Raw genomic sequence first — 11,208 nt, 5'->3', positions numbered from 1 at the left:
GACAATTTTTTCCACTCTCCTCGCCGGCCAGATTCGTTATGCGCGCGCGGATTAACGGCAAAGTGTCCCTCTCCCGCCTCTGCGCACATAGTAGCCGCGGGAAAGAGAGAGAGAAAAAGTAGTCGAGCGCAATATCGCGAACCGCTATCTTGGACTTCCACTTGGAGTCACTTAAAGCTCGCAACGAGCTCGCGGACGCGCGCATTCAAGCCCACGAGGGTAGAAAAGATTCGCGGAACCGACCACGACGACGGCCATTCGCTGTAAAACATTACCATATTATACTTCGCCTCTCTTACTTTACTCTCCTTCCACTCGGTGGCTATTCGCTTATTATAACGGCATTATAATACCTCTTGAGGGGGCTGCATTCGCATTGCGCTTCTTACGAGCCCTCTAAAACGTTTGTCTCTTCCGAGAGACTGCCGACAAAGTACGAGAGGGAAGAGATAGCGCGAGTCGAGTTCCCTAGACGATAGTGGAGTTTTCTTTCGAAAACCGGACGGATATGAAGTTTGCGTGTATTTTGTTGTCGGAATATATTCGGTATACTTAATCGGATTCGCTGATGCGTGATTTGCGCGAATTACTCTCGTGTAATCCCTTCCCCTTTAGCACAGCGTAAGCTTGACTTTTAATTCGACGTTCGTTAATGCACGCGATTGGATTATAGTCAGCCGAGTGTCAACGCGGCCAACCGACATTTTCCGTATTCGAATATCCGCGATAACGAGTTTTTACAAAACGCACGCGCGCCGGTGCTTAAAAAAAAGAACAGACCTGACAGAGCCGCGCAGTTTCCGTTATTCCAGCGGAAGGAAGAAAGATGACGGAATAACGAAAAGGTGATTTGAAATCTCTCACTCTGTCTGCGCCGACGAGCTTCCAACAATGGATGCACGTCAGTCTGCGCTAATCTGGTTATGGTTAACGCGCGACCGCAACGAACTCGAAACGTCGCTACTTTTAAAGTTCTGCCCGATGGAAGCGAAGACACACGAGCTGGAGAGTGTTGAAATCGGATTCATCTGGTTAAGCCAGCTATATCTTTTCGAATTCATTTGACGAGGTAAATTAAGGGAAATCAGATTTCTATTTTTTCAAATTCTCAGAACGTTAATTTGGAATTCGGACTAACCGAGTTTTCAATCCTTCTACACCGCGCGACTGACCGAGGCTAATGTTATACACATTAATCCTGTTACTCGAGCAGCAATAGGTATAGCTGCCAGAGAGCGCACGTTATCGACGAATTTCGGGCTATGCCGCACACAGTCCCAAAAGGCTTCGTTCTGCAAAGAACAAGACTGAAGACACGACGACGCGGCATCCGCAGCCCAATCGCGCGTATTACACAGTACATGTATACTATATCTCAGCCCTGGAGGTTGGCAGCCTCAACTGCGCTCGAAATTAAATTAAATTTAAATTAAGTTCAATTAATTAAGCGGCTTGCCCCGTGGGAACTTTGCCGGCCTTGGCGCGTTCAGCGTTCTGAGCGTTCTGTACGCTGTACTGCACGCTCGCCCTCGATGCGACGACGATGCGCAGCGAGGAGAGGAGATCCTTGTCTAGCAGCAGATACAGACCTAATCTCTTTTAAATTAGTATTACGCTCTCTAAAAGGCGCCAGCTCGAACCGGGCCGAGCCGGAGAATTATTAAATTCCAGCGGGAACCTCGTGTTTCTTCTCTCTCTCTCTCTCTCTCTCTCTCTCTCTCTCTCTCTCTCTCTCTCTCTCTCTCTCTCTCGCGCGCGCGCGCTTGTGCAGCGCAAGCGAGCGAGCTTTGTCTCCTAAAATGTTTTCCGAGCAGCAGCCGCGCGCGCAGTAGGGTAAACTGCTGGCGGTAGCGGCTCCCGCTATTTACAGCGACCATAAACTTGCCGTAGACTCCATTATCGCGCAGCCAGCGGCTGTGAACGACCTGCTCTCTCTCTCTCTCTCTCTCCCTCTCTCTCTCTCTCTCTCTCTCTCTCTCTCGCTCGCTCGCTGGCTCTACGGTTCTACTATTTGCAATATCCGCGCACTCGCTTTTTCGGCACACGCAAACAGAGACGCGCCGCACTGTCTACGCGCTGCTTCATTTCATATCGTGGATATACGGCTAGAGAAGTGAGGTATGCCGAGTGCTGAATTACTCTTCTCTGTATACGAACTGGCCGAGTTGCGACGACAGATATTGGCTTGAAAATTAACTCGAAACACACTGCGTTCGAAATTTTCCAGTCAATATCCCGCCTTATATGATTTCCGCAGTATGCGTACTCTGAAAGTGAAGCAGAAAACACGCAATAGTATACAGAGAGCGCAGGGCAATTATAATTGTAGAAAACAGAAAGAACGCCCGAGCATAGACACTCGGCTAAAAGGGGCATTTAGCTCGTTTCCGCGCTAAATGGCACGAACGGTATACGTAACGCGTGCGCACTGCACACGCCTGCACGTAGCACCTGGCCGTATACCGCTGCTACTGCTGCTTTTGCATATACGTACCGTACAGCCATCGGCGTTCGCAGCAGACGTCCGTAATATTTAAGCGAGTAATTACGTCGTATCGCGAAATCGCGCGGCTGCTGCTAGTTTATAAATTCTCGAGTGATTGGACGAAAAAGCGCGAGCGCGCGTACTGTGCGAAGTGCCGAAGGGGACAGCAGGACCAGAGGCTTGAAATAGGAGCTGTATAGAGCGGATGTAATGAAGAGGGATAAAAGTTGCTAGGTGAGAGAGAGAGAGAGAGAGAGAGAGAGAGAGAGAGAGCAAGAGAAAGGGTAATGGGTATCTATATATGTATGTGTACAGTGAAGTTACCGCGGTACTTTGGGTATAGCGCGGGCGCGGAAGATTAAAATTTTCGACGACGCGCCGAGAGAGGAGTGGGCCGAAAAAAAAGGATGCGCGCGCCCTGCACCGCCTGCCAGCATAGTGAAATTTTAAAGCTTATACTGCATACGCACACGCGCGCTTTTTTATACCGTTTCGTCCCTGTTTCTAGCTAGCATTTTTCTACGTGTTATTGGCCTCGGTCTGGGAAGAAATTTATACGCATACACGGAAATATTTCTTTGCGCTTTTATAGTTTCGGAAGCAGTGCTCGTCGTTGTGGTGACGGTCTTGGCGAGGATAAATCGTAGTAGAAGTGTACAGGGATACTCGTTCAGCCGATATGGAAGATATGAATAGATAAAATAAACACGGGGTCACCATACGTTTTTCTTAGGAATTTCACCATTTATTCAATAAAAATGATTTATTATCAATACAATATTCTCAATCAGTTTTACGACATCGAAAGATATGTATACATAGTTTATGAGTGTTTAAATTTACTCTAATGCACTAATTATCACAATCGTCGAAGTCTACTGATAGTAGTTGGTAATTTCTAAAAATGTATTATTCAAAGCCGATTGTTCCTTGTCTCGAGTCCGCTGATCTAATGAAAATTGAGATTGTCTCGATTATAATATTCTAAGAAATGCGGCTAATATTTTTTACCGTGACCAACATATTTGTATATTGATATATGAGAGCGATAAACTACGGATTACTCGCCAAATTTTTCTTATCGAAATTCATTGTTAGATGTGATCTTCGATTTGAATGAAGCTTATTTCATTGATAAAATATAATAATCTAATTTATCGAAGCAGATATAATGACGATAATTTCCGGTTTTACATAATAATGATTCGAGTGTTCGAATGTGATACAAAATTATTAATATATAAGTCTGACTATCAGTGATGAACGAAGCTCGAAGATAATAGGATTTCCTGGAATCCTCGCTCATTTTGATTCTAAGTATTTCTGATAAAATTTAAGGCAAAGTTCATGCTATAAGGCACATGCGCGCAAGTTGCGAATTGCTATAATTCATCCTACTCGAAAGTAATTTCATGCGAGATAATATTCATTTCCAGAATGTCATGCACGTGAATTCATAGCTGCGGTATATGAAGAAATGATAAGTGAGAAGTGTCTGCAGTTACTGTTAAACATAACTTGACGCGCAGAGGCAACAGTTATATTTTTACAAAGCGATATTTAGTGATATACTGACCCAAAACCTTCACCGTGTATACAGGTATAATATATTCTATCTAAGTAATTTAATAGCATATAATAATATTCGTTGAAGTTAAAATATTAAAGGGCATTTTTTACCCACATATAAATTTTCAAATTTCCCAGGCACTTAAATTACCTACAGCTCGCTCGGTAATTATATACTAAAAATACACATTTAAAGGCAACGTTTTATAACCACGTCGGTGAAAGCCAATTTTCGCGGCGATATATCTTTCGTGAAAATAATTCGAACGAATTGCAATCTCGTCGCGCGAGTAGAGTCAAAAAGAAAAAGATCCCAGCTCTGGCAAGCCTTTACACAACGAATACACCATACCCGAGAATAAAAGTTCAACCACGCGCGCGTGGATAGTAATTAAATATTTTTCACGAACCAGGGAGAGGCATACACGTAAACTGCATATACCGTATAAGCAAGCGCGGAGCGGATAAATAACGTCGGTGTTAATAAAGTCTTATCGGCGCGCGGCCATGCGTGTCGACTTAAAGCCACCGACACACTAATCCCCATGCTAATTTTGCAGGCCACCGCCGCCGCCATCACCGAGCGAGAGAGAGAGAGAAAATGCGCGGGAGTATATAACAGGGTGCGCGCGAGCTGCGAAATGACCAGTAATGAAGCTGTGCATGCGAGGAAAATAAGACAGAAATGAAGAGAGGAAAAAAAATAGCAGCAGCAGCAGCCCTCGCGGAACATATAAGCGATCCTGTGCGAGTGCGCCGAGGTGTTTGTAGGGTAATTGCTGCCAACCACCCGCATAGCCTAGCGCGGAAAGAAGCGATGTATTATAACTCTGCAGAGCTCTCTCCCACGCGCGTTATTTCTTTTTCCCCCTTTCCTTCGCTTACTTTCCCCACCGTTTCGTTTTAATAAATATTTAATGGAGTAAAAAGAAAGACAGAGGGAGAGAGAGAGAGAGAGAGACAGAGACAGAGAGAGAGAGAGAGAGAGAGAGAGAGAGAGAGAGAGAGAGAGAGAGAGATTAAAAAGCGAGCTCGCGTTGAAATCCTTCGTCCCGAAAGACACAAGGCAGAGAGATGATTTTTGAGTCATGCGGGGATGCGTATTAGGAAAGTACAAAAAGGCGCCAACGTCCCTCGTTGTACTCGGCGAGAGCAGTGGTGCTTTTTCTCCGCAACTATTATTGCTGATTAGTCGCGGGATCTTTCTCAAGGCCCGAGTACAGGGCGTTTTGCTTTTGCGAACAATCGATTTGTGGCACACACGTCACTCGTATCGAGGCATCCAGGCTAAACAGCTTTTTTGGATAGGTAGGCTTTCTTGTAAAAGTCCCAGAACATGTAGAAGATGACGACGACGTTGGACATGTAGATGTAGGCCAGGGGCTTCATTCTCGGCTCGCAGGACGGCAGCAGCGCCTGAGACGTGTGGATCACCATCACGACGAACTGGATCTGCGAAAGGATCGAAACGTATAATATTGTAACTTCATCAATTCTCATTAGCCACTCGAGTAGAACCAATCCGAAATTGAATCCCCCTAATTTTCAAGTAGATCCGCAACTTACTAAGCCGAGCGCCGTAAAACGTAGAGTGCCTTGCGCGGATGAACTTGGAAAGCATCGCAGCGGGAGATTTGAATCAAGCGGGCATGTAATTTAACGTCTAGAATCCCATCGTCGGGTTCTTTCGTCCCCCTCGTCTTCGAGCTGCGAGAACTAATCACGAAATGGAAGCGACGAGCGAGAAGAAAGCGTGTAAGCGGATAAAGTTGCGGAGAATCTAAAGAAAAATTGCGTCGGAAAATCGAAGACTCCTCGATTGCGCCAGAGAGGTGAGAAAATCTTAATTCATCGATCGACCGACGTGATTCGCTCGACCGCTTTTAAAATGAGCATCCGTCTCTCTTATTCTCTTTTCTCGCTCTCTCCCTCGTTCATTCTCATTTTCTCGTCCGCCCTGGCTATCCTTCGCCTCGGGCGATCGAGCTTCACTTGCCCTCCTCCTCTGCGACTATGTACTATACATATACCGTACCGTCAACCCGCAAGAACGAACAAGAGAGAGAGAGAGAGAGAGAGAGCGGCACGAAATTAAACGAGCTGGCGCTCGCATAACCCAATAAATCCTCGTCCGTTCGTCGTCGTCGCCGTCCTTTCGATATCGGCGCGGAAATAAAAATTCTCCACCGCTCGATTATTTAATTAAAAACTGAGCGAGCTCGGGTAACGAAGGTTGTCGAGCTGTGTGGCGCGGCAACGAATCGAAAATTTCGCTAAGATATTTATGTCAGCGCGCGACGCTACGAGGGAGAAAACGAGCAAAAGAGATGAAGGGGAGAGAAGAGAGCGAAGAGTAAAAAAAATAATTGAAACAAAAAGAACCGCTCCCCCTCTCTCTCTCTCTCTCTCTCTCTCTCTCTCGGTCGGTATTTCTTCGACACGCCATACCAGTGGAGATTTATTTCTGACGGCTGAGGTTTCTATTTTATCGGCGTTCGCGCTACCAGCGTTATCGGTCGCATTTTTTTACCTTTGTATAATCGTACAGAGATTACTCGTCGCGCGTCGCATTTTTTATAATCGTTAGACCATTTAATATATAACTTTTCAAGCGGACATTCGAATATCCCGCGATTATGCGCGCGCAAGAGTGTACGCAATACACCCGTGAATAGATGAGAAGAGGCGCATTCCCGAAGAGGGAAAAGTGACGCGGAAGCCTTATTGCGAGGCGCGAATAGAATGAGAAAAAGAGCCGTACCAACTGAAGCATCGTCAAGTAGGGCTTCCACGGTGCGATCTTCCTCTGTATCCTCGGGCCCAGACACGCCAAGAGGTAGTACGTGTACATTATCACGTGCACCAGACAATTCGGCATCATGATGAACGTCCACATGCCACCTGTAAAATCATCATTGCAGCGGTTATTTATTCAGAATTTTTTCTTCCTCGAATGTAGGAGCGCGAGGACAACGAAGTTTATTAGTGGAGGATGACTATGCACCTGGAGCGTATTTGCAGGCTATCCAAGCGAGACTCACGGTGGTGACGTGATGATAAATGTGCAGGAACGAGCACTGATTGTATTTCTTCCTGAGAACAAAAATAACGGTATCCCCGAGCTCCGCGATTTTCAGCAGCATTATCCACCAGACCCATCGTGCCATCTGAAAAATCCAAGAGAGATCGATATTTTTAGCTCGTCCTAGATGATTTAATTCTGATTGTAATGCTCACGCTAATGGCCTCGGGATTCAATGAGTAATCAACGGGTTCGCAACCCCAGGATAAGTTCGTCGTGAAGCCAGAAGTAAGAAGCTGCTCGAGAATGATTTTTGTTAATTATAAATTCGCCTATGCGATTAAACGCGTTAATGAAAAACAGACGTACCCCATAGAAAACGGTGGCACTGCAAATAGCGACGGTGACGTTGTAAGCTTTCATAAAGTTGTAGAGATCATACGGTGGACGATCTCGCATGTACCTCGGGCCCAGCTGCAGTACGAAGAGAAGGTAAGCAAGGAGAATCAGCAATACCGGAAACGGACTGGCCATCATTGGCCAATCAGCCACCCTTGGATCTGAGAATAAGGGGAAAACAATGTTGTACATCCATTTAATCTACTTAGCTATACAATCTGCCTACTTGTACCACGATTATTTGTTGCTTACAAACAACAACAATGCCGTTTTTATACACGAGCGAAAATGTTGCGTATAATCCGCGCGTACAAGTATTTTCTGATTTTCATTATTTACAATAAATTCTGTGTTTCGATAGCAAAAGCTGCGTATTAATTATGACAAGCTGCTCGTTAACAAATAAATCCGTTATATCGCAAAAAGTCTAACCTCCGATGAGCGGATGGAAAATGTGTACGCGGCCGCAGACGTAATTTAATTTTAAATCCTATGAATAAGAGGATTATACTTTAATAATAACATCGAAAGCACGAGCATCCCATTTTGCCATGCCAACTTTTCAATCAAATATTTTTAAGCGCTATTAAAACTATTAAGGGATCCAAGAGGAGAGAAAGATAAATCTCCCGTGTGGCGCGTCACGTGCGGCGTATAGATCAGCCGTTAATAGACGCTATATATATATACGAGAGCAAGAGGATGTCGCGCAGAGAGTTCGTTATAAAAGCTCTAGAATATATCTATATGTATAACTCACCTGATATTTCCTCGACGAGGTACTGATATGCCTCCACGGGCCCCATCATGTCCTGCCGATCAGAAGAGACGAAAATAAATACTCGCACAGACGGACAACAGACGACGGGAGAGAGAGAAAGAGAGCGATCGGCGGGGACCCGTGCGCGCAGCTCGCTCTCCGTCGCTGTATCCGCACGCTGCGCGACCGCACGGACCGAAAAATAAAATACTCGAAAAAATAAATCGAAATGATTTTATCACTCTACCTATCTATGTGTATATACGACGCATGTATGTTTATATATATATATATATGTGTGTGTGTGTGTGTGGGGGGGGGGGGGTCGTCGTCGCGGTCGCCGTAGCGGGACTCTGCGGGAGGGGAACACACGCGCGCGCAGCGAGACGAGGATCGACCCGACCCCTCACGATCGTCGTCGTCGAGGGCCGATCGGGGAATGACAAAGTGACAAGTTAACGGAAGCGTAAGCAGGTTGCAAACTCATGCGTCATATGGGACCCGGTGCTGCAGCAGAGGCGACTGTGTGTTTGCGTGCGCGCGCGTGTGTAGGTGGGAGAGAGAAAGAAAGAGCACAGCGCGCTGCAGCCACTCTACAATGTGTGTCATCTTTTTCGCACATATGCACGAGGTACTCGACGCCGCTACGAATTATGCAGATGACCAGCGAACGCGTTGAATTTCTCGCAAACTCTCGTTCGGAGATACATCAAATATCGACGCCTGATCCAGAGCAACTTCCGCGCGCTTTTATGCTTCATTTTGAAAGCTCGCAATCATCATCGCCTCGTATTGTGTCGCGTCCGATGAAAACGTAGGTGATCTCGTTCGCTCGTAAATCGCGAACAAAGCAGAACGGTGATTGTTGTTGTCAGAGGAAAAATTAACGCGGAGATCATCACCGATACGGTTAATAGATTCGCTGTTGCATATCAGTTTTATTCGTCGTCGAGTTTTTAAGGCACTGCATTAGCCTTACTGAATAAATATTAAGGTATATTTATGTTTACGAAAATCAAATCAGCCTGAACAACCGGGATGGTTAGCAATGATCATGTATTACGTTAATTTACGACACAGCCACGATGTATTCCTGATTAGGTTTTGCTTTTCTACTTTGCCCTACACTCGAACTTTGGCCGACCTCAAAATAGCTCTAATCCCCGGCTATACTTGGAATTCGTCAGAGTTGTATGTACCTCGCGGAAACGGCTGCATTAAACTTTCTGCAGAATTAAAGCAAATTTGAATCAGCGCGATGGCAACGCTTTCGATTGCGCTACTATTTCAATAATTTTAATTCATCGCGATAAAAGTTCGATCCGCAATCAGAGAGGAGCAGAAAGCTTACGTGATTGTTGATTCGGAAGCTTCATACACGCGCGCCGAATGGCAAAGCTTGCGAAAGCGAGCCGATTAAGAGCGCCCGGCAGCCCTCTGCAATCCGCCAGCAAAGTTCGTGCATTCGCGCACGATATCCGATATATCGATTGTTATTTTGCCGATTAAATACTCGCGAGGGGAAAAAAAATTTGTCTACGCTACGCTCGCGTAGAGCTCGTGTCGTATAATCCGTTCGCGAGTGAATTCGAGAAAGGCGCAGAAGGGAAAAGCTCCCGAAAACTTGATACCGCTGAGCAATCTCACCTCTCGTGATGAACATTTAAGATCCTTGAGCGATTCCAGAGTCCAGCTGGTGCAGATCCTCGAGGGCAGGAGTACGACGGGCTCCAGTTGGCGGAGATTCCAGCTGATCTCAGCTATTCACGCAGTGCGATACGAGAAAGAGAGTTGCAGCCGACAAGACACAGACAACAGAGGGTTATACAATGTCGCGCGCCGGCGATCATAAACTTCGATCGAGCCCAACGCACGCGCTCCTGACGATATGCTGTCGTTGTCTGCAGTATAGGCAACTAATAGCCGCGAGTGCAGTGTGCCCGTGGCCAACTCGCGAAGGACGAATCGATTTTTCGCAAGCGCGCGCACTCACACTCACGTACAGGACTTGCGAGACTTCCGCGCTCGCTCTTCGTTCCTCCTGCACTGCCTCAGAGCTGCGCGAGCCTGCGAGCGAACCTCTTGCGCCTTCGTGCTTCCTCGGGTTCGCGGAATTTAAATCGACGCTCGCTTGCACCGGCCGCCTCGTAGAATACGTATAATAAGTAAGGGCTAGGTACGCCTGCACCGAGAGACAGCGCTTTTCTGTGCCGCGCCACGAACACGGATATTGCGTTCGGCCGTATATTAGGTGCAGCCGCAGAGTGTTGGATGGATGGATGCGCGATAGGCACAACACGAGTATATGCAGAGCAGCACGAGCCAGCGACTGGCGTCTTCGAAGCGGTAGTAGTCTCTACTCTCTACTGTCCAAGTTACGTTCATCTGCAGGGCAAGCACCCCCGGTTGTGCTGAGGCTTACGACGCCAGGGCCGTATATAACCGCGCGCGTTAAAACGCCAAGCGAGCGAATGCCTCGGCGCTACAAAGGAACTTCTCTCTCTCTCTCTCTCTCTCTCTCTCTCTCTTTCTCTCTCTCTCTCTCTCTCTCTCTCTCTCTCTCTCTCTGCGGCCTTTGTGCCGAATTATTTTTCTGCGCTTGAAAATGCCTCTTTCGACGACGATGGAATTGGGGAATCGGAAAAGGACTTGACGATGTTTTGTTAATTTACGTCGGGAACAAAATTCCGGAAAACTCTTCTATATTATACTGCTGCGAGTGAATTTAGCAAAATTAATTTCTCTGGCAAAAGAAAGCGAGAAGCATATAGCGTTCGCATTTTAATTAGAGTCAGAATGAATGTTGAAGAGTTTTTATTTCTTACCGCGAATTATATAATATTTATATTTATTTTTCAATTGTTTTGTTTGCACAACAATGTATATACTGTGAATCTTGTTGTTGTACGTTTGACTATAAATAGTAGTTTTGATTAAAAAATTTTGATATCAAAGAACATCAGATATAAAAAT

At 46.1% G+C, this 11,208-nt stretch overlaps 1 protein-coding gene across 1 annotated transcript; it reads right to left on the bottom strand.

Moving 5' to 3' along the window:
* Nucleotides 1-3,204: 3,204 nt before the first annotated feature.
* Nucleotides 3,205-10,595, bottom strand: LOC100118619 (elongation of very long chain fatty acids protein 1). The gene is made up of 7 exons (XM_008207207.4): nucleotides 9,883-10,595; nucleotides 8,236-8,287; nucleotides 7,446-7,636; nucleotides 7,292-7,372; nucleotides 7,059-7,221; nucleotides 6,816-6,955; nucleotides 3,205-5,506 (listed from the first exon to the last, which is right to left on the bottom strand). The coding sequence occupies exons 2-7, from the start codon at nucleotides 8,282-8,284 to the stop codon at nucleotides 5,342-5,344; spliced, it is 789 nt and encodes a 262-aa protein (XP_008205429.1). The 5' UTR covers nucleotides 8,285-8,287; nucleotides 9,883-10,595; the 3' UTR covers nucleotides 3,205-5,341.
* Nucleotides 10,596-11,208: the final 613 nt, after the last annotated feature.

This window comes from Nasonia vitripennis, chromosome 4 (assembly GCF_009193385.2).
Source record: "Nasonia vitripennis strain AsymCx chromosome 4, Nvit_psr_1.1, whole genome shotgun sequence".
In the NCBI taxonomy this organism is placed as follows: Eukaryota; Metazoa; Arthropoda; class Insecta; order Hymenoptera; family Pteromalidae; genus Nasonia; species Nasonia vitripennis.
The sequence above is the reverse complement of the archived record's forward strand: the minus strand, read 5'-3'. Positions and strand labels throughout refer to the sequence as shown.

What these genes read in the sequence shown, in the direction of transcription:
- LOC100118619 (XM_008207207.4), bottom strand. Translation starts at nt 8,284, where the DNA reads ATGATGGGGCCCGTGGAGGCATATCAGTACCTCGTCGAGGAAATATCA. An exon ending in AGCCTGCAAATACGCTCCAG is followed by an intron (nt 6,956 to 7,058) that starts GTGCATAGTCAT and finishes ATGATTTTACAG; the next exon opens with GTGGCATGTGGACGTTCATC. An exon ending in ACTTGACGATGCTTCAGTTG is followed by an intron (nt 5,507 to 6,815) that starts GTACGGCTCTTT and finishes ATCCTTTCGCAG; the next exon opens with ATCCAGTTCGTCGTGATGGT.